Here is a 23,548-nt window from a genome sequence, read left to right as displayed (position 1 = left end):
ACAGGCTTCAAGATATATGCATGCCACATTTCCTCATTTATGTTTCCAATATACCGTTAACTGGCGTTTACCCTTACTGTAGCCTGTCTAGCGGCGGCGTTTACCCTTACTGTAGCCTGTCTAGCGGCAGTGTTTACCCTTACTGTAGCCTGTCTAGCGGCAGTGTTTACCCTGACTGTAGCCTGTCTAGCGGCAGTGTTTACCCTTACTGTAGCCTGTCTAGCGGCAGTGTTTACCCTTACTGTAGCCTGTCTAGCGGCGGCGTTTACCCTTACTGTAGCCTGTCTAGCGGCGGCGTTTACCCTTACTGTAGCCTGTCTAGCGGTGGCGTTTACTCTGACTGTGGACTGTCTAGCGGCAGTGTTTACCCTGACTGTGGACTGTCTAGCGGCAGTGTTTACCCTGACTGTAGCCTGTCTAGCGGCAGTGTTTACCCTGACTGTAGCCTGTCTAGCGGCAGTGTTTACCCTGACTGTAGCCTGTCTAGCGGCAGTGTTTACCCTGACTGTAGCCTGTCTAGCGGCAGTGTTTACCCTGACTGTAGCCTGTCTAGCGGCAGTGTTTACCCTGACTGTAGCCTGTCTAGCGGCAGTGTTTACCCTGACTGTAGCCTGTCTAGCGGCAGTGTTTACCCTGACTGTAGCCTGTCTAGCGGCAGTGTTTACCCTGACTGTAGCCTGTCTAGCGGCAGTGTTTACCCTGACTGTAGCCTGTCTAGCGGCAGTGTTTACCCTGACTGTAGCCTGTCTAGCGGCAGTGTTTACCCTGACTGTAGCCTGTCTAGCGGCAGTGTTTACCCTGACTGTAGCCTGTCTAGCGGTAGTGTTTACCCTGACTGTAGCCTGTCTAGCGGCAGTGTTTACCCTGACTGTAGCCTGTCTAGCGGCAGTGTTTACCCTGACTGTAGCCTGTCTAGCGGCAGTGTTTACCCTTACTGTAGCCTGTCTAGCGGCAGTGTTTACCCTGACTGTAGCCTGTCTAGCGGCAGCGTTTACCCTGACTGTGGACTGTCTAGCGGCGGCGTTTACCCTTACTGTAGCCTGTCTAGCGGCGGCGTTTACCCTTACTGTAGCCTGTCTAGCGGTGGCGTTTACTCTGACTGTGGACTGTCTAGCGGCAGTGTTTACCCTGACTGTGGACTGTCTAGCGGCAGTGTTTACCCTGACTGTAGCCTGTCTAGCGGCAGTGTTTACCCTGACTGTAGCCTGTCTAGCGGCAGTGTTTACCCTGACTGTAGCCTGTCTAGCGGCAGTGTTTACCCTGACTGTAGCCTGTCTAGCGGCAGTGTTTACCCTGACTGTAGCCTGTCTAGCGGCAGTGTTTACCCTGACTGTAGCCTGTCTAGCGGCAGTGTTTACCCTGACTGTAGCCTGTCTAGCGGCAGTGTTTACCCTGACTGTAGCCTGTCTAGCGGCAGTGTTTACCCTCACTGTAGCCTGTCTAGCGGCAGTGTTTACCCTCACTGTAGCCTGTCTAGCGGCAGTGTTTACCCTCACTGTAGCCTGTCTAGCGGCAGTGTTTACCCTGACTGTAGCCTGTCTAGCGGCAGTGTTTACCCTGACTGTAGCCTGTCTAGCGGCAGTGTTTACCCTGACTGTAGCCTGTCTAGCGGCAGTGTTTACCCTGACTGTAGCCTGTCTAGCGGCAGTGTTTACCCTGACTGTAGCCTGTCTAGCGGCAGTGTTTACCCTGACTGTAGCCTGTCTAGCGGCAGTGTTTACCCTGACTGTAGCCTGTCTAGCGGCAGTGTTTACCCTGACTGTAGCCTGTCTAGCGGCAGTGTTTACCCTGACTGTAGCCTGTCTAGCGGCAGTGTTTACCCTGACTGTAGCCTGTCTAGCGGCAGTGTTTACCCTGACTGTAGCCTGTCTAGCGGCAGTGTTTACCCTGACTGTAGCCTGTCTAGCGGCAGTGTTTACCCTGACTGTGGCCTGTCTAGCGGCAGTGTTTACCCTGACTGTGGACTGTCTAGCGGCAGTGTTTACCCTGACTGTGGCCTGTCTAGCGGCAGTGTTTACCCTGACTGTGGACTGTCTAGCGGCAGTGTTTACCCTGACTGTGGCCTGTCTGGCGGCAGTGTTTACCCTGACTGTGGCCTGTCTGGCGGCAGTGTTTACCCTGACTGTGGCCTGTCTGGCGGCAGTGTTTACCCTGACTGTGGCCTGTCTGGCGGCAGTGTTTACCCTGACTGTGGCCTGTCTGGCGGCAGTGTTTACCCTGACTGTGGTCTGTCTAGCGGTGGCGTTTACTCTGACTGTGGACTGTCTAGCGGCAGTGTTTACCCTGACTGTGGACTGTCTAGCGGCAGTGTTTACCCTGACTGTAGCCTGTCTAGCGGCAGTGTTTACCCTTACTGTAGCCTGTCTAGCGGCAGTGTTTACCCTGACTGTAGCCTGTCTAGCGGCAGCGTTTACCCTGACTGTGGACTGTCTAGCGGCGGCGTTTACCCTTACTGTAGCCTGTCTAGCGGCGGCGTTTACCCTTACTGTAGCCTGTCTAGCGGTGGCGTTTACTCTGACTGTGGACTGTCTAGCGGCAGTGTTTACCCTGACTGTGGACTGTCTAGCGGCAGTGTTTACCCTGACTGTAGCCTGTCTAGCGGCAGTGTTTACCCTGACTGTAGCCTGTCTAGCGGCAGTGTTTACCCTGACTGTAGCCTGTCTAGCGGCAGTGTTTACCCTGACTGTAGCCTGTCTAGCGGCAGTGTTTACCCTGACTGTAGCCTGTCTAGCGGCAGTGTTTACCCTGACTGTAGCCTGTCTAGCGGCAGTGTTTACCCTGACTGTAGCCTGTCTAGCGGCAGTGTTTACCCTGACTGTAGCCTGTCTAGCGGCAGTGTTTACCCTCACTGTAGCCTGTCTAGCGGCAGTGTTTACCCTCACTGTAGCCTGTCTAGCGGCAGTGTTTACCCTGACTGTAGCCTGTCTAGCGGCAGTGTTTACCCTGACTGTAGCCTGTCTAGCGGCAGTGTTTACCCTGACTGTAGCCTGTCTAGCGGCAGTGTTTACCCTGACTGTAGCCTGTCTAGCGGCAGTGTTTACCCTGACTGTAGCCTGTCTAGCGGCAGTGTTTACCCTGACTGTAGCCTGTCTAGCGGCAGTGTTTACCCTGACTGTAGCCTGTCTAGCGGCAGTGTTTACCCTGACTGTAGCCTGTCTAGCGGCAGTGTTTACCCTCACTGTAGCCTGTCTAGCGGCAGTGTTTACCCTCACTGTAGCCTGTCTAGCGGCAGTGTTTACCCTGACTGTAGCCTGTCTAGCGGCAGTGTTTACCCTGACTGTAGCCTGTCTAGCGGCAGTGTTTACCCTGACTGTGGCCTGTCTAGCGGCAGTGTTTACCCTGACTGTGGCCTGTCTAGCGGCAGTGTTTACCCTGACTGTGGACTGTCTAGCGGCAGTGTTTACCCTGACTGTGGCCTGTCTAGCGGCAGTGTTTACCCTGACTGTGGACTGTCTGGCGGCAGTGTTTACCCTGACTGTGGCCTGTCTGGCGGCAGTGTTTACCCTGACTGTGGCCTGTCTGGCGGCAGTGTTTACCCTGACTGTGGCCTGTCTGGCGGCAGTGTTTACCCTGACTGTGGCCTGTCTGGCGGCAGTGTTTACCCTGACTGTGGCCTGTCTGGCGGCAGTGTTTACCCTGACTGTGGTCTGTCTGGCGGCAGTTTTTATGCTCACTGTGGACTGTTTGGTGGTGTGTTTACACTGAGTGTGGTCTGTCTGGTGGTATTGTTTATGCTGCCTGTGGACTGTCTGGGGGTAGTGTTTACATTGACTGTGGAAAAGTTTGTTACATTTAGGCCATGCCCCTTTTACTGCGGCCACACCCTTTTTGTTGGGCCTAGCTAAGTGTGAAAGTCATTGTAAGAATATTTTTTTTTTTTTTACCACAAATTGCACCATGATTTTGGCAGATTTCCAATAGTAAATAGTAAAAAAAAAAAAATCCTAAAATCCTTAAGCTCCAAGTGGAATTAAGACATAAATTTTTATGCCAGAAAGTTACAGTGACTCCCACGTGTTTCCTGTCTTGTCTTCAATAGCGGCTAATAGAGGATGGTTGTTATGTCTGGGATGGCGAGCAGCACAGGGGAAGGCCATCTTGTCATGTCTCTCAGTAGCTGCTCTGTCATGGAAAGTGGGAGGTAGGTTCATTCCTAGTTAGAAAGATAAATAATCTTTAATAAGAGCGCTGCACTAATATATTTGGTATAGCCCAGATGTCGGCGTGATGAGGTTATTCCACTTCTTCACCTATTGGGCTGCATCATCCGCTCCAGTTACATAAATAAATCCTCACTTTCCCCGGAGAGGCTATTTAATTGAGGTAAATTGAAGGGACCCATCGCAACACATTTCCCACCATTTTCCATATTATTTACTGCAAAGAAATGTTTGAAATTTGCCGTAATGACTCAGTTTTTCTTTGCATCCGGTGGAATATAAGTGGCTTTATACTGACTTTAGTTCTGCTGTTCTGTCCTGAAGGAACACAGTGGTGTCTCCTTACAATCGTCTCAGTGTTACATTTATAAGACACCGAAAATAATTCATAGGAAAAATACATAGAGAACAAATTCCTAAAATTATTATTTTTTTCAATTTAGCAGTGCAAGTTTTTAGGTTTGAGGAAATTCTTTATTTCCTGACGTTCAATTGCTGATCCATTTAAGCAGTAATTTTCAAAGTGTGTGCCTCCAGCTGTTTCAAAACAACCTCCAGCATACCTGCGTATGGCTGCAAACTTAAAGGGGTACTCCATTGGAAAACATCATTTTTTTTCATCAGCTGGTGCCAGAAAATTAAACAGATTTGTAAATGACTTTTATATTTAAAAATCTTACTCCTTCCAGTAATTATCAGCTGCTGTATACTCCAGAGGAAGTTCTTTTCTTTTTGAATTTCTTTTCTCCTCTCTGCTGACACCTCTGCTATGGGAATTTGCTCCTACTCTGGACAATTCCTGACATGGACAGAGGTGACAGCAGAGAGCACTGTGGTCAGACAGAAAAGAGATTCAATAAGTAAAGAACTTCCTCTGGAGTATACAGCAGCTGATAAGTACTGGAAGGATTAAGATTTTTAAATAGTAATTTACAAATCTGTTTAATTTTCTGGCACCAGTTGATAAAAAAAAAAGTTGTTTTCCACTGGAGTACTCCTTTAAGTACAGATTCCAGATAATTTTGCTCTATTTACTATAGAGCAGAAAGATCGGGAATCTTCAATGTGAACATGCCCCAACAGTGCTGTTTATGTTAATAACTTACCTTGCTATAAAATAATAAACTCCACTCAAGCAGTCTTGTGAAAGGAGTACTGCTGTACATAACATCTTATCCCCTTATCCATAGTGTCTGAATCCTCGGGGGAGGGGGAGTGGTCCTGCCCGGCTCTTCCCATGCATTGAGGGGGCATGGCGACCATGGCTGCTCCAAAGAAGAGAAGATTCGTGTTCTGAACATCGGGGTGCCGGGCAGGAGATCCTCTGGATAGGGGATAAGATGTTATGTAACGGAGTCTCCCTTTAAGTTACTGTTGGCAGCAAATAATACATGATGCACTGTTCGCTGTTGTGCTAATTCTATGGTCTAACCTGATGATCGTGTAGAAGGTAGACAATGATCACTTCCAACAGTGAAAGCATCTGTCATCACACATGGTGTTCAATGTGAAAAATAGTATCAAGAACAGCAACAAAAAAACAAACAAAAAAAAAACCCTGCAAACTAGAAAATGTTACGGTAAGTGCATTTTAAGTTAACAGAGTGGACCTACATGAGTTAGACACAGTAAAGCGTATGGCTTTGTGGCGACAGATCTTTCTATACACAGACAGCACATTGATTTTAATGGACACGATGTAATGCTTCACTTGTCCTGTGGAGGCACTGCAGAGGAAATGAACACTTGCTACAAATTGGAGCAGGTCTCTGTGGGTTTCAGTTGTGGGACACTGTGTAATTATCTTGCAGACATCTGGCAACATATTCCCCTATGACGCACACTGTCCCTATAGTGATAAATACTGGAATATTTGTTGTATTAGAAGCAAACAGATTAGTGTATAACCTGGATAGCCTTTGGCTGTCCGGGCATGCTGGGAGTTGTAGTTCTGCAGCAGCTGGAGGCATCCTGGTTGGGAAACACTGGTATAACCAGTCATGAGATTCAGGTAGATAACAGAATATGTTACAGAAAATAGCATCCTAATTCAAGTAAAATATATTGTGTGGGTCTGTGATTGACAGTCTATTGGCCATTTGTTTATAAGATATGTCAACACTGTCTTACTGCACAAGTCTGTTCAGATGCAATATTTTTACCTATTAGGATCACTTAAGGTTATTATCACAGTCAGGAGAATGATGCACTTTTCTACAGATGTCGTTCTAGTAAAATTCGTAACCGCTTCTCTTAGACAAATGTCTCGCCAACTGCAGCAAGGGCGTGCATATTCACATGTCTCTGTGGTTTCAAGCATCTTCCCTCTATTTGCTATCTTATGTGATTCCAAACATATGTGTAAATTATTTCACTTACTAAAAATGTCTCCTTACCCCAGAAAAATGCTTTAATTTCTTTGCCACTAGAAGTGAGGGTGGAGCTTAGCTAGTGTTTTTCACAGGACAGAGAGAGAGCCTGGGCTGGGAACCTATCATCTGGGAGCCTGTCTGCCTCTTCCAGAGTATCCACATTGTAACAGAAAATAAATCAAGGCTTTCTTCTCATCTCTCACACCCATAAAGTTCTGGGCAGTTGTCACTTGTGTAGCTTGTAATCCTTGTCAGAAGCAATTCACTGTTTAGACAGGGCTACTTTCATGATGTAAACTCTTCTTTGCTATTATCCCTCCCCCCTTTAGTTTGTGATTATCCTCATCATCAGTTTATCAGAGCTGCCTATATGTTGTAACTCCTTTCTTGCTGTATTGCTATTTCTGCTTTTTAATGCTCATGTAGCACTTTGCAAAGCTAGCACATCAATAAACCATTCTTCCCCATATACCATCTATAGTAGTGTACTGTAAACCATTTCCCAGCATTGTGCCATCCTGTTTAGTCTAGTGCACTCCAGCACTGTGATATGCAAGGCATAGAAAAGAGGAGTAGGTGCTGTTCTATAATTAGCCAGACAAATAAGTAAGGAAGTGCCTGTGTGAGCACTGCTGGCAAACAACCCAGCTCTGGTCCTTCCCCCTCAAATTGAGAGCCTAAAAGATAGCTGTGTACCATGAAGGGGGCTCTCAGGGGGTCATAAAAGCAGTGAAAACATTTAAACCACCTTGTGAACACTCTGAAGGGTTAATGTAATAAAACCATGCAGGTTTCTGAAATTCTTTTGAAATTCTTTGAAATAACAAGGAATTTGAATCATAATCCATAATGAAGAAAAAACAGTCAACCTCTTTGATTAGACCACCTAATATTGCATTGAAAGTAATCTCCTGGGGGGGTGGGGGGGGGGGGGTCTTCTCAAAGAGGTGGTCTTTTGGGGAAGTTTCAATATAAACAAAAATAATAATAATTTAAATAAAAATTAAATTAAACGTTTATGATTTTTTTTTTCAGTTCATTGTTTTTTAAAGACTTTACTCGCAAAATTTGTGGGAAACTTTTACATGAAATACATTCAATACAAGTGCTCAGTTTTAATACGTACTCCATACAGATATTGTAAATGTAAAAATAGAATAACAGTGTATGCACACCCTGGTAAACTAAATGAATATTAAAATAACATGGACACAGCTCTCCAGAAATGTAAGTTTAAAAAAAAAATCTTTTGTGAATCGTGCAAAAGTTGTGGAGTTTCTGGGAAGTGGGATTTGGGTTGAGGGGTGGGATCAATTTTTCGTATTACTTACTGTAATTTGTGATTGCCGTGATAGTGGAGTAGCTGTTGGGGTGATAGTAATACTGCTGGTGATATTATTTGTGGCCTTATTTGGAATCCCATTAGTCAGTGAATGTCTCTTCTCTTGCACCGGCATGATGGGACTGGTGGGTGTCCCTAGGTGAATGTGTATTTTATTGTCCTCAGTAGTTATTACACTTGACGTTGAGCTAGAACTGTTTGACCTTTGAAATTGCCAGCCAGTTTGTTTGTCAGGGGAAACTCGAAAAACTGCATGAGTTCCACCAATTTCCATAGGTTCGGGGGAAAGCACCCGGTCTGGGGAACTAGATGAACTTGTTAAAGCCAGTACCTGGATTGGGGACATTGTTCTCTCGGGTGTTATAGAACCACATGAGTCTGGGCTCCTAGGTCGTACAAAAGAAGTCATTGTAAGGGGAGGTACAACTTGCTCTGGTGTAACATAGCCATCAATTACTCTCGATTTCACAGGTGTCAAAGAACCATTTTGAATAATTGTTATTCGTTGTTTTGGAGTCCCAGTACTTGGTATAACTGCAGTACTGGTGAAGGAGTGTGGGCTTTCTGTAGTAGGGCTTGTGATTTCAAGTGTGGCTGTGTTTTGTCCATGGTCTGGTGTGACTTTGATATGTAAAGGTTGTCCTGGCGTATGTGTAAGGACCATGTCTCCTGGATGGATGTAGTTTCCATTCTGTTTCAGATGTACTTTCCCGTTTTTGGCCTGTTGTTGACCTGGTTTTGTCCATGGAGATCTTTGTTTTCTATTGTTGTTGATAGTATTTCCATTTGTGGAGTTGCCCTTATAAGTTATGTTGGACTCATCATCAGTTGTCTCATCATCCTCATTGTCACTTTCTTGATAAAGTTGTCCATTTATAACAGCTCTCTCCAATGGAACAAGACTTTTGTAGTCAGGTGGCTCATTGTAGATCGGATCTGTCTGCACCTCCTTTGAAAACACTTGAAAGTCTGAGATTCTCCGTCCATTGAGACTAGGTCTGAGGCTCTTGCTAAAGCGCCGATACCTTTCGAGTTCTTTTGAGAGATTCTCCATTTCTTTTGACAGCTCTTTGTTTCTGTTTTCTTGTTGATTGAGCTTCCTTTGGAGAACAGAGTGATCTCCCTTCAGACGACAAATATTATCTTCTGTCTTCATGTAGTCATGGATCTTCTCTTTCAGTGCTGTCACTTCTCTAGAAAGGTGGCCCGACTTTGCTTCTTCCTCCTTCAGCTTTGCAAGTAGCACCTTTTCTTGGTACAGTCCTGATTTCTCCGCTAGTTTGTAGTTTGCTAGTTCCATTTTCACAACTTCAAGTTCTTCAGAAAACATTTTGGCTTTCTGCTGCTCATTGTAATACTTTTTCTCCAGAGATTCGAACTCATCCTCTGTTTTCATGAGGTCATCCTCCATTGCTTTCATTTGCTTAAGGGTGTGTTTTAGCCTTTCAACCTCTTGCGTGAGTTCTCTAATTTTGTTGTTTTCTTGGTAGAATGCTTCTGATGGCTTACTGTCTTGTTTCATTTTGTTCTTTAGAAACTCCTTTTCAATAGATTCAAGTGACTGAAGCTTCTTTTTGAGGACAGTAACTTTCGACATTAGATCATTCCCCTTCTCTTCCTCTGCTCTTAGTTTACACTTAAGGTCTTCGTTCTCCTTTGTGATTGTGTGCATCTTCTCTTGTAATTCTGCCTTAGACTTAAGAGACTTCTTACTTTCTTCTATCAGTTTTTCTGTGATAGTGGTCACTTTGTTTTGTTCCTGCTGTAGTTGTGTATTGGCTGACTTTAGTTTCTCCTCTGTTTGCCTAATTTTGTCTGTTAGTGATTTTCTTTCCTCCACGAGCATCACGGTCAAGGTTTTTAGCTTGGTTAGATCTTCTTTTAGTATATTTTCTGTCTTTTCAAGCTTCTCTTCAATCGTTTCCAGCTCCCGTATACGAACTTTTAAACTTTCTAGCTCATTGCACAGTTGTTTGGTGGCAGCGCGCTCTTTTTCCATGGTGCATTTAATAGATTGGCATTCTTGTTTACTTTTATTAAACGCGTCTTCCAATTTTTCCAACTCATTTATTCTTTTGCTTAACTTGTCTACCTCGACTTTTAAGGTTTTACTCTGTGATGCTTCTTTTTCTAGTTTTTTGTTCAGATCTTTGCATTGTTCTTCCATTTTTATGAGCTCTTCGTCTTTGCCTTCCATCTCCAGCAGACGTTTCCTCAGCTCCTCCACTTCTGCCATGAGGCTGGAGTTTCCACATTCTCCTTTATTCATCTTCTCTCTTAGGTCATGGAGTTCATCCTCTGCTTTACGCAGTGTCTTGTTGGTTTCCTCGAGCTCATCTATTTGTCTGCTGAGCGCTGCCAGCTTCATTCGGAGTTGGCGATTCTGAGTTTCCTCACTGGTTAGTTTGGCCATCATGAATTCGTGCTCTTGAAAGAACTTACTTTCCTGAGTTTGAAGTTCTGTTTCAAGTCTGTTTGCTTTTTGCTCTTCTTCTTCTGCTTTTATTTCTGTGATGACAAGTTTATCCTGTGCTTTTTGGGCAGTTAATGTTAGCTCCTGGATCTTGGCACTTTGCTCATGTAAGTGTTCAGTCAACCTCTGTTGCTCATCGACCACAATTAGCGCAAATGACTTGAGCTTTGTGAGCTCATCGCGGAGCTTGGTTATTTTCTTGTGGTTCTCTTTCTCTTTTTTAGCTTGGTAGGTTGTTTCTTGTTCAATCAGCTTTTTTAGCCTAGAAAATAAGAGAAAATAAGCCATGAACACAAAGATCCACAACTTCAAAAGCATGTTACATTTTAAAATGAGAAAAAAAGGTACTTTGTAATGAGGATATATCAAAAACCTAAAAGTCAAATGGTCAAATAAAAAAAAAATCAGCATGTCGGCATTTTCTTTTCCCTTATTTTTTTTTACAAAATGATAGTTGGGCTCTGTTCAAACAAGCCTCCTATCTCTGTTCATAATAGAACCATCATAACGGATCATTCCTTGAACATGTCCATAAGGATCCCATGGCCACAGATTTGTCAAGGAATACCAGTAAATACCGTACTTCCTTGTATTTTCTGTATGAAATATTGTGCCATAACAAGTGTAATTACATTAACCCCTTAAGGACTGAGGGTTTTTCCGTTTTTGCACTTTCGTTTTTTCCTCCTTACCTTTAAAAAATCATAATTCTTTAATTTCGCACCTAAAAATCCACATGATGGCTTATTTTTTGCGCCACCAATTCTACTTTGTAATGACATCAGTCATTTTACCCAAAAATCTACGGCTAAACGGAAAAAAAAATCATTGTGGACAAAATTGAAGAAAAAACGCCATTTTGTAACTTTTGGGGGCTTTTTCTGTAAAAATTACACATTCTCTTTATTCAGTAGGTCCATACGATTAAAATGATACCCTACTTATATAGGTTTGATTTTGTATTACTTCTGGAAAAACTACATGCACGAAAATGTATACGTTTAAAATATGTCATCTTCTGACCCCTATAACTTTATTTTTCCGTGTACGGGGCGCTATGAGGGCTCCCTTTTTGTGCTATGATCTGAAGTTTTTAGCGGTACCATTTTTGTATTGATCGTACTTTTTGATTGCTTTTTATAAATTTTTTCATGATATAAAAAGTGACCAAAAATACGCTATTTTGGACTTTGGAATTTTAAGTGAGAACGCCGTTGACCGCAAAGTTTATTTAATGATATATTTGTTATAAAACAGGCATTTCCGCACACGGCGATACCACATGTATTTATTTTTATTTATGGGAAAAGGGGGGGGGGGGTAATTCAAACTTTTATTAGGAAAAGGGTTAAATGATCTTAACTTTTTTTCTTTTTTTTTTTTTTGCAGTGTTATAGCCCCCTCTAGTGGCTATAATTCTGCACTAACTGATCTTTTACATTGGTCATTGTTATCCTATAGGATAACCTAGATCAATGATTCTGCCGTTTGACTGCTCATGCCTGGATCTCAGGCACTGAGCAGTCAATCGGCGATCAGCGATGCAGGAGGAAGGTAAGGACCGTCCCTTTGTCTGCCAGCTGTTCGAGATGCCACTATTTTGCTGCGGCAGTCCCGAACAACCCGCTGAGCTAACCCAAAACAGTTTACTTTCACTTTAGACGCGGCGATCAACTTTGAACGCCGCGTCTAAAGGTTAAATAGCGCGCGGCACCGCGGCCAGTGCCACGTGCTATTAGCCACGGGTCTCGGCCGTTGTTAGAGGCCAGGCCCGACCCGCTATGACGTGGCCCCACGTTATAGAAAGGGAGCGGACTCGGAGCGTACAGGTACGTCCTGCGTCCTTAAGGGGTTAAAAGTAAAGGAATAGTGGGTGGCTCACTGTAGACAGCTGTCGTTCCAAAAGAGGACCATGAAGTAACAAGGCATCCTAAATGGCTATTGTCTAATAATTCTATGTTGAAAGAATTGGAGACGGGAGCGATGGATGTTGATGGATTCCTGCGCGGTATGATCTCATACACAATTATATCCTTGCTATATACTGACATTCTGAATTTAAGGCCGGCACAGACACACACCTGGACCAGGGCCAGAAGTATATCACTGCAGTGGATGTTCCAACAAATGTTCAATGCGGAACACCACGTGTCCTCTTAGATCAGACTAGGAGTCTCCTGAAAATATTATCTGTGTAATGTTCTTTGACATGAGGTTTGGTTCTATGAGGTAAAAGGTAACCTGTGGGACAGCCGATTTACATATGCGCTTCATAATACTGATCTACACAGCTGAATTCTGCACACACTCGCGAAAATGAGATACTACAAAGACCCCCTCATTGTATAACCTTGAGCTTATTAGCAGGACCCAAAAACCATATTTATGATGCCCCCAGCGGTCACGAGAAAGGGCGTCCATTGTTCCCTGTGTAAATAGATTAGCAGCGTGCATGCTCCGCCATTGATCCATTCACTCCCTGTGGCTTTTCCAAAGAAAGCCCAGCCCTTTACTTGCACTGTCCTTTTAGGGGACAAGGGAACCCCGTTCTTGTGATCAGTGTTGGGTCACAGCGGTCAGACCCTATTGATCAGCTACTTACCGTCTAAAGATGTGATAAGATTAAAGGGGTATTCCAGGCCAAAACTTTTTTTTATATATCAACTGGCTCCGGAAAGTTAAACAGATTTGTAAATTACTTCTATTAAAAAATCTTAATCCTTCCAATAGTTATTAGCTTCTGAAGTTGAGTTGTTGTTTTCTGTCTAACTGCTCTTTGATGACTCACGTCCCAGGAGCTGTGCATGATGGGAGAATATCCCCATAGGAACTGCACAGCTCCCGGGACGTGAGTCATCATTGAGCAGTTAGACAGAAAACTTCAGAAGCTAATAACTATTGGAAGGATTAAGATTTTTTTAATAGAAGTAATTTACAAATCTGTTTAACTTTCCGGAGCCAGTTGATATATATATAAAAAAAGGTTTTGCCTGGAATACCCCTTTAATCCTGTGAGAACCAGTTTTAATGTTAAGGTCACACATACTGTACGTGTATTAAAGTCAATGGGTAGCAAAATCGTCTGCGTATTTTGCTACCTATTGACTTCAATGGGTCGGAAAATATGAAGCAGCAAAAACACAACAACATGCTGCACGTGTGACCCTACCCTAAAGCAGTAATAACTGGTTAGGTGCACAGAGCGATTTATTTACTAGTAATGCTAGTTCGGTATTCCTTCAAATCCAGGTAGCTGACGGGATGTTGTATCTTTATAATGTCAATGCGAGGAATTATTTTCTAGAGTTTATCATAGTCGGCTGCCCTTAGACATGACCCTACATACTATGAAAATTCTATTCAGAATGATTTAATGCAAATATCCTTTTGCAGCAGAATCCCATTGATCTGAGTGATTATATTCTCCTGCACTGTGCACACTACAGAAGCAGAATTTCCGTAGTGTTCATGGGCCCTTAGATGAATACGTAGAGTTCATTTGGGAAACCGCACCACTCCATAACTGTTAGCCCATGTTCACATGGCAGAATTTCTGTTCCGAATTCCAGAGTGCAATCCGGCACAGAGATTCTGCTGCAGCAGAGTCCCATTGAATTCAACGTAATTCTGCTGCTCTGTGCACACGGCTGAATTTCCAAGCAGAAATGTAATTTTCCGTGTCCGTACAAACACAAATTCTTTTCTTTTTGGAACACAGAGCTCTCTACTGACATCAAGAGCACAGTGCTCTCTGCTGACATCTCTGTCCATTTTAGGAACTGTCCAGAGTAGGAGAAAATCCCCTTAGCAAACATATGCTGCTCTGGACAGTTCCTAAAATGGACAGAGGTGTCAGCAGAGAGCACTGTACTCGTGATGTCAGAAGAGAGCACTGTGTTCCAAAAAGAAAAGAATTTCCTCTGTAGTATTCAGCAGCTAATAAGTACTGGAAGGATTAAGTTTTTTAATGGAAGTAATTTACAAATCTGTTTAACTTTCTGGCACCAGTTGATTAAAAAAAAAAAAAGTTTTCCACCAGAGTACCCCTTTAAAGGGTACTTCTAATTTTTGTCATGGAGGATATTACATTTTGCAGTTGTCCGGGCATGCTGAGAGTTGTAGTTTTGCAACAGCTGGAGGCACCCTGGTTGGAAAAAACTGCTGTAGACTTTCACAGGACTTTCAACAAATGCGTCTCCAGATTACAATAGTTTTGCAGCAGGTCAAGGGATCAGAAGTGACCACGAAATTTTAATTAAGAGGTACGCTTTAAATGCTGTGGCTCAACCTAGCCTTACTGGGGGGGGTCTGATGACCTGAATACACAGCTGTCAATGGTCCAGCCAGGACTTAAAGGGGTTATCCAGGAAAAAACTTTTTTTTTATATATATATATATATATCAACTGGCTCCAGAAAGTTAAAAAGATTTGTAAATTACTTCTATAAAAAATTCTTAATCCTTTCAGTACTTATGAGCTTCTGAAGTTAAGGTTGTTCTTTTCTGTCTAAATCCTCTCTGATGACATGTGTCTCGGGAACCGCCTAGTTTAGAAGAGGTTTGCTATGGGGATTTGCTTCTAAACTGGGCGTTTCCCGAGACAGGTGTCATCAGAGAGGTCTTAGACAGAAAAGAACAACCTTAACTTCAGCAGCTCATAAGTACTGAAAGGATTAAGATTTTTTTAATAGAAGTAATTTACAAATCTGTTTAACTTTCTGGAGCCAGTTGATATATAAAAAAAAAGTTTTTTCCTGGATAACCCCTTTAAGTCTGTGATTAGAGATGAGCGAACTTACAGTAAATTGGATTCGTCACGAACTTCTCAGCTCGGCAGTTGATGACTTATCCTGCCTAAATTAGTTCAGCTTTCCGGTGCTCCGGTGGGCTGGAAAAAGTGGATACAGTCCTAGGAAAGAGTCTCCTAGGACTGTATCCACCTTTTCCAGCCCACGGGAGCACCTGAAAGCTGAACTAATTTAGGCAGGATAAGTCATCAACTGCCGAGCTGAGAAGTTCGTGACGAATCGAATTTACTGTAAGTTCGCTCATCACTATCTGTGATAATGAAATAAAAATAAAAACGTCTATAGCAGTGGTCTTCAACCTGCGGACCTCCAGATGTGGCAAAACTACAACTCCCAGCATGCCCGGACAGCCAACGGCTGTCCGGGCATGCTGGGAGTTGTAGTTTTGCCACATCTGGAGGTCTGCAGGTTGGAGACGACTGATCTATAGGATATATTCACACACATCAGATTTGTTGTAGGAATTTTTTGGGACTGCCCCATTCATTGTAGAAACTCGCGCGTGTTGCTGCCAAAACCATTCCCATTTAGATGAATGGAATTGATTTTCCACTGAAGAAATTTTCAGATGTGTGAATCTGTATTTATTGCCTTCGTGAAGCGCACACGTGTGGAGTAATATTTTATTTTTGCACCTTTTTATTCATCTAGGTACTACAGCTCTGCATATGTCTATTAGCTCAGTTCTCGGTGAATTCTATATATATATATGTAATTCTGTATATATGTAAATTGATAGAATCATTCTGCGTTCATGTAAAACTCTGTGTCTGGGACGCTCCCTGGAGGAAAAAGTGCTGACCAGATGACGGTTTCCTGGTGAAGTGGATTTTGTCAGCGGGCCAGATAATCTAATCACACTTGGATGGGGTCATGCCGATCCTGTTGTAGTGATGTCATTTCATTATGATACACATGTGGAATACAGCTATATGTGCGCCAGCGGACCACCTGCATTTCATCAGCAGTTTTCACATAGTGTGTGTGTCCTCATATTTATTTAATCTGGAAATACCCATCCTTGTAACAGATAACCCTGCAGAGCTACAAGCTTAAAGGGGTAGTCCAGTGGTGAAAAACGTATCCCCTATCCTAAGGATAGGGGATAAGTTTGATATCGCGGGGAGTCCGACCGCTGGGGCCCCCTGCGATCTCTCTGTACGGGGCCCCGGCTCTCCGGCCAGATAGCGGGTGTCGACCTCCACACGAAGCGGCGGCCGACACGCCCCCTCAATACATCTCTATGGCAGAGCCGGAGATTGCCGAAGGCAGCGCTTCGGCTCTGCCATAAAGTTGTATTGAGGGGGCGTGTCGGCCGCCTCCTCGTGCGGAGGTCGACACGCCCCCTTCCCGCGGGCTGTCGGGGCTCCGTACAGAAGATCGCAGGGGGCCCCAGCGGTCGGACCCCCGCGATCTCAAACTTATCCCCTATCCTTAGGATAGGGGATAAGTTGTTCACCACTGGGTCACCACTGGACTACTCCTTTTAAAGAGGTACTCCGGCGGAAAACATATATATATATATTTATTTTTTAATCAACTGGTGCCAGAAAGTTAAACAGATTTGTAAATTACTTCTATTAAAAAATCTTTACCCTTCCAGTACTTATTAGCAGCTGTATGTTACAGAGGAAATTCTTTTCTTTTTTAATTTCTTTTTTGCCTTGTCCACAGTGCTCTCTGCTGACACCTTATGCCCGTGTCAGGAACTGTCCAGAGCCGGAGAAAATCCCCAAAGCAAACCTATGCTGTTCTGGACAGTTCACATTCACTCCCGTGGAAAACTTTTTTTTAAATCAACTGGTGTCAGAAAGTTAAACAGATTTGTAAATTACTTCTATTAAAAAAATCTTAATCCTTCCAGTACTTTTTAGGGGCTGTATACTAAAGAGAAATCCAAAAAAGAAATGCATTTCCTCTGATGTCATGACCACAGTGCTCTCTGCTGACCTCTGCTGTCCATTTAAGGAACTGTTTAGAGCAGCATATGTTTGCTATGGGGATTTTCTCCTGTTCTGGACAGTTCCGAAAAATGGACAGCAGAGGTCAGCAGAGAGCACTGTGGTCATGACATCAGAGGAAATGCATTTCTTTTTTGGATTTCTCTTTAGTATACAGCCCCTAAAAAGTACTGGAAGGATTAAGATTTTTTTAATAGAAGGGATTTACAAATCTGTTTAACTTTCTGTTGATTTAAAAAAAAAAAAAAATAAAAAATTTCCACAGGAGTATCTCTTTTAAGGCTCGTCAGACTGGTGATCACAAACGCATAGACGCAGCTGTGCTGGAATGAAACAGATAGCGCTGTACAACTAGTGATGGTAAACGTGCATGATATGGGCAAAAAAAAAATCCTATCCACATCATGATGTGACTATTTAAACATTGAAGGTGCTGTGGAGGTCCAGAGAGTGCTGCGGCCCCTTTTTGTAGACTATCCTTGGAACATTCTTTAAAAGGAGGGGTCCTCAAATTTAAGCAAGTAAACTAGCTGCAGGAAATATTGTAAAATAAATCAAACCTTTTCTTCTCTGTTATATTCTCTGCTCCAATGCCAATGCTCTGGTGGTCCCCACTGGTGCCGCCAGTCACTGGGACCAGGAGAATGAAGACCGGAGGGGACCACCAGAGATGTAACAAATGAGAGAGGTTTATAATTTCTTTTTTATAACATTTCCTGCAGTTTAGTTTAATTTCCTATACTCTTGGACATCCTCTTTAAGAGGAATTGGTAACAAAGGGGAACTATTTTTTTTATACTCCCTCCCATGATTTTAGCTGCCCATACACATGAAATAAAAGCTGGCCAAAACAACCGGTTTGGCCAACCATCATTTAAAACTTGTACGCTGAGGAATGTTTGTGAAGGCTGTCGACAGATAGTTGTCTGCCAAAAACACGAGGTATCAGGTTGGATCCAACATGATTGGCCAAATTCGACTGATCATTTGGCACTTTGCCCAAGCTCGCTGTTAGCTTAAAAAAATAAATAAATAAATAAAACAAAAACAAAAAAACTCCCTGACCTGCCAATTTAGTCCAGGATGTTCCTACTGGGATAATTCCTATGTTGCTACCAGGATTCTTCCTACTGGGATTGAATTCTGTCCGATCAAAGCCTTATGTGTATGGGTAGCTTTGGGACAGGAATGGGTAAAGGTTGAGACCTTGATATTACTACCTACAAATACTTAACAGCATTATAATAGATCTTATACCTTTTTATATGATATTGGTTATTGCTGCATCTGTGCACATGTTCACTACAAAAAGGGTCCTTGGATTACAAGATGTCATCCATGTGAATATATAGAACACGTAAAGCTCCTTTGGTCTAAATCTCTAGACATCCAACCTTTACCCAGGGACTCCAATGGGGTCAGATGGTGGGGGTACTTCATAGTAAAAGTGTACCGGTCACTTAAAAAAAACTTTTCACATATCAGGGTCAGTCGGGTCTGAGTGGCCATTAGAATGGGTGGGGAAGAAGCGCGGACTGATCAAGACATCGTAGGTTTTTCTTCTTCGCGCGCTCCTCTTCTGGATCATTCTTGCGATTGTGTACTTGTTGGACACTGTCACTTAAAAACTTAGACATGTCCTAAACACATGTCAAAAGTTTTGATTGGTCAGGGTCTGAGTGGTCAGATCCCCACAGATTATTAGAATAGGCGGGGAGAGAAGCGCACGCTGACAATCCTATAGAGTTACATTGTAAATTTGTTTCCTTAGCGCGCTCTTCTCCTGGAATTGGAATTGGGACTCAAAAAAATCATTGGAAGTTTTGATCAGAAGGGGTCTGAGTGTTCAGACTGGGGGGGGGGGGGGGGAGTTTGACCGCTGGGACCCCCTGCAATCTCCTGCCTGGTTCTCCTCCTCCTGCACAGAGCTATGTCGTCCACCGCACAAAGTGGTGATCAACATGCCCCCTCCATGCCCCCTCCATGCATCTCTGTGGGAGAGCTGGAGATACCCGAGTACAGCGCTTCAGCTCTCCCATAGAGATGCATTGAGGGCGCGTGCTGACCCCCCGCCACGTGCTGGAGGAAAGGAGAGGCAATCTGACACTTATCCCCTATTTGAGTAGGGGGATACATTATTCTTAGGCTGGGTTCACACCACGTTTTTGCAATACAGTTCCCGTAACAGGTTTTTGATAAAAAACAGATTCCTCAAAACCGGACTAAACTGTATCAAAACTGTGTACAAATTTGAATCCATATACGGTTTGAAAAAGGATGTCCAGTTGCATCATTTTTTTAAAGAAAAAAACGTATACGTTTTAAACTTTTCACTCCATTATGAATAAAGTTTCACTTGTTTGATTGAAATTCCAAGGAAAAAACTGTGCAAAGTCTAAAACTGTATGGTAAAAACCAGATGGAACCGTACGCACATACGGTTCTGTACGGTTCCCATTGACTCCCATGTAAAAAAATAAATAAAACCTATACGTTTCAATACGGTTTTTCACCCAGACCAAAAACCGTACTAGGCGACTATTTTGGGTACGGGAACAAAAACTGACAAAACCATACAGGATGCAAAACGGACACCACCTGATGCATCGTTTGGCATACGGTTTTCAATGGAGAGTCAATGCATACGGTTTTTAATACGTTCCGTACGGTTTTCAAATTGAAAATGTATATGGGAACTGTATTGCAAAAACGCGGTATGAACCCAGCCTAAGCTGGATAACCCCATTAAAGGGGTTATCCAGGAAAAAACTTTTTTTTATATATATCAACTGGCTCCAGTACTTATGAGCTTCTGAAGTTGAGTTGTTCTATTCTGTCTAAGTGCTCTCTGATGACACGTGTCACCGGAACCGCCCAGTTTAGAAGCAAATCCCCATAGCAAACCTCTTCTACTCTGTGCAGTTCCCGAGACGAGCAGAGATGTCAGCAGAGAGCACTGTTGCCAGATAGAAAACAACAACTCAACTTCAGCAGCTGTTAATTATTGAAAGGATTAAGATTTTTTTAATAGAAGTAATTTACAAATCTGTTTAACTTTCTGGAGCCAGTTGATATATAGGAAAAAGTTTTTTCCTGGAACACCCCTTTAACTGACATTGCCCATTTAATGGGGCTGTTAACCCAGTACACCTATCCACTGGGTAGGTGCTAAACCTTACATTGCTGGAATAACCCTTAAAGCTATTTACTCCCTTTATACGGAGGTTCACACAAAGGTTTTCCAATGATAATATTCCCCTTTTATTGTTGATGTGAACTAATATTGATGAGAAGGAGCTTCTTGTTGTCACTTGTACGTGGCGAGGCGTTTGGCACGGGCACCGGCTGTTTGTACTGTGAGTAGAAAGTTTTGGTACATTGTATGTATGACATCTTGGCAGTACATTATGAACACTTATCAAATAATAAGAAGTTTGGATTTGTAGTAAAACACCTTTTGTAGGCAGGTGTGCAGACACGTATCGATTGAAGTCTCTTCCATACATAATGATAGGTGTTTTTTTTTTTTTTGTTTTTTTTTCCCCGGTGAAAAGTGCAATTTCCCTTTGTCACTATTCATATATAGATTAATAGAAAGATAGATAGTTATTTAAAGGGGTATTCCAGGTTTATATATCTTATCCCCCTATCCAAAGGATAGGGGATAAGATGTATGATCGCAGGGGTCCCGCCAGCGGCGGGACCCCTGCGATCATACATCTTATCCCCTATCCTTTGGATTGGATGTATAAACCGGGAATACCCCTTTAATAGTGATTTCCAAACTGTGGCCCTAGAGATTCAGCAAAACTACAACTTCCAGCATGCCCGCACAGCCGTTAGTTTATCAACCTCTCGAGGGTCACCGTTTGGAGACGACTAATCTATCCATTTAGACTTGAGTCGAGGGAGCAGAGCACATTTTGGTCTACCTCTATATATGGCTACCACTGGCCACTCTGGCTTGTAAAACAGTGGTCAGTTTCTTGGGCAATAAACTACGATGGTCCTTGGCCATCTGCTTTCAAAAACAGTGTTGCGCCAATGGCAGGCAACTATGTTTAAAGTTCTAAAAGTGGAATATGTAAAGTGAATGATTCTGATTATCCTCGCTTGTCACCGGTGGCTTAAAGGGGTTATCCAGGAAAAAACTTTTTTTTATATACCGTATATATATATATATATATATATATATATATATATATATATATATATAATATATATATATATCTATCTATCTCAACTGGCTCCAGAAAGTTAAACAGATTTGTAAATGACTTCTATTAAGAAATCTTAATCCTTTCAATAGTTATCAGCTGCTGAAGTTGAGTTGTTGTTTTGTGTCTGGCAACAGTGCTCTCTGCTGACATCTCTGCTTGTCTCGGGAACTGCACAGAGTAGAAGAGGTTTGCTATGGGGATTTGCTTCTAAACTGGGCGGTTCCCGAGACAGGTGTCATCAGAGAGCACTTAGACAGAAAAGAACAACTCAACTTCAGCAGCTCATAAGTACTGAAAGGATTAAGATTTTTTTAATTGAATTAATTTACAAATCTGTTTAACTTTTTGGAGCCAGTTGATATATTTAAAAAAAAAAAGTTTTTTCCTGGATAACCCCTTTAATACAATATGTTATACAACTTATTACATTTTTTTTGCCATGCCACTATCTATATTAAAGAAAAACTTAAATGTACACTGTCAGAATCAAAAACTTTTTGTATGTTGCACATTTTGGCAAAACCATTTTTTAATATACTTCCTAAAAAAAAATTGTAATGTCATTGTTATAGAAATCATGGTCTATAAAAAAGACCACTAGGGGTCCTCATACCATCCAGAACATAATCCTGTCTGACTGCAGCATCATCTTTGTCCAAGCTGGAGGACAGGCAGGAACAAAGTCTAGTAAGTGAGGGCGGGACTTACACTCTGTGCTCACTCCTGTCCTGTCTCTTGTCTGAAAACAGGGAGGAGGGGGTTACAGAGAAGCCTGCAGTGATTGGATATAGAGACCCAGCACAGCAGACTCAGGGAGGAAGTGAATGCATGGTGAGTGAAGGCAGGTTCCGTGCTGCCTCAGACACACCCCTTCCTAAGCAATTGATGTCAAAATGGGTTAGAAGCAGAACAGAGGTATTTGTGAGCCAAATACAGAAGCTAGACACATTAAAAATACATGTAAAAAATCTGCCTAATCTAGTGAGTAACATATATAATCATAACTTTTTTCTGTGATATGACAGGTATGTTTAAAATCTTTTTCTTCAGACGACTCTCATAGTAATCGGACACCTGCAGTTCAGTAGAGATCGCTTTTCAGCAATCACTTTTGTTTTAAAGATGGAGGCAAATAATACGGGATCCACCATTCACAACAGGTGATGGTCACAGCTTCCCTTCTTCCTCTACCTACACAATACAGAGCATGTCTGTAGAAGTCTTCCTACTGAGCATTTAGTGATATACTTCACATCCGCTACATTCAATTAACAGTAGCTCAGGCAAAAGCCCCCATCCCATAGTCATATACAGAAAAAAAAAAAAAAACATTCACAATAATATCCTTAATTTAGTGTAACATTTCAGAGTTTACATAAAGCTTTATTCTGCATAAAATGAATAGCTTTGCTAAAGGGATAATCCGGTGGAATATTTTTTTTTTATTTAAATCAACTGGTGCCAGAAAGTGAAACAGATTTGTAAATTACTTCCATTAAAAAATCTTAATCCTTCCAATACTTATTAGCTGCTGAATAGTACAGAGGAAATTATTTTCTTTTTAGAACACAGTGCTTTCTGCTGACATCTCTGTCCATTTTAAGAACTGTCCAGAGCAGGAGAAAATCCCCATAGCAAACCTATGCTGCTCTGGACAGTTCCTGACACGGACAGAGGTGTCAGCAGAGAGCACTGTGGACAAGACAAAAAAGAAATTCAAAAAGACTAGAATTTCCTCTGTAGCATACAGCTGCTAATAAGTACTGAAAAGATTAAGATTTTTTTTTAAATAGAAGTCACCAGTTGATTTAAAAATAAATAAATAAAAAAAAAGCTTTCCACCGGAGTACCCCTTTAATACAATGAGATTTCAGCATATATTGTACTCCAAAGCTGCATTGGTAATTCTGCTGACTTCAGAGCTGAAATCTCTCTCCGCATTCTTTTGTGACTCAATTGCACTGGAGATTTACATTCTGGGAAGTGTCGTAATACCAGGCACTGGAATTTGGAACATCTAACTCTCCGACTGCGTTACACTGAGCTGTTAAGATGTGTCTGACAAGATGTTTCCAATGATAACAAGCAGAACTGTGAATTCAGCTCTGGGTATAAAGATCTTAATATAGGTATTAAATGAAAAGTAAAATGATGCTCCGAGGTGGATGTACCCTTTACTGAATATATATATCCCACCGTATGTGGACCGTTA

The 23,548-nt window shown here is 42.6% G+C and overlaps 2 protein-coding genes across 7 annotated transcripts in view; one reads left to right on the top strand and one right to left on the bottom strand.

Moving 5' to 3' along the window:
• CMSS1 (cms1 ribosomal small subunit homolog) overlaps positions 1-23,548 on the top strand; it is a 359,690-nt gene that overhangs the window by 29,736 nt on the left and 306,406 nt on the right. The window lies entirely within an intron of this gene.
• Positions 1-23,548, bottom strand: part of FILIP1L (filamin A interacting protein 1 like) — a 313,162-nt gene that overhangs the window by 20,298 nt on the left and 269,316 nt on the right. For all 4 annotated transcript variants that reach the window (XM_056559276.1, XM_056559275.1, XM_056559277.1 and 1 more), the window contains one exon: positions 7,864-10,609. In XM_056559276.1, the coding sequence (XP_056415251.1) occupies positions 7,864-10,609 (2,746 nt within the window). The remainder of the gene's footprint in view (positions 1-7,863; positions 10,610-23,548) is intronic.

This window comes from Hyla sarda, chromosome 2, assembly GCF_029499605.1.
Source record: "Hyla sarda isolate aHylSar1 chromosome 2, aHylSar1.hap1, whole genome shotgun sequence".
NCBI lineage: Eukaryota > Metazoa > Chordata > Amphibia > Anura > Hylidae > Hyla > Hyla sarda.
Note: the sequence above shows the minus strand (reverse complement) of the source record. Positions and strands in the feature narration are given on the sequence as shown.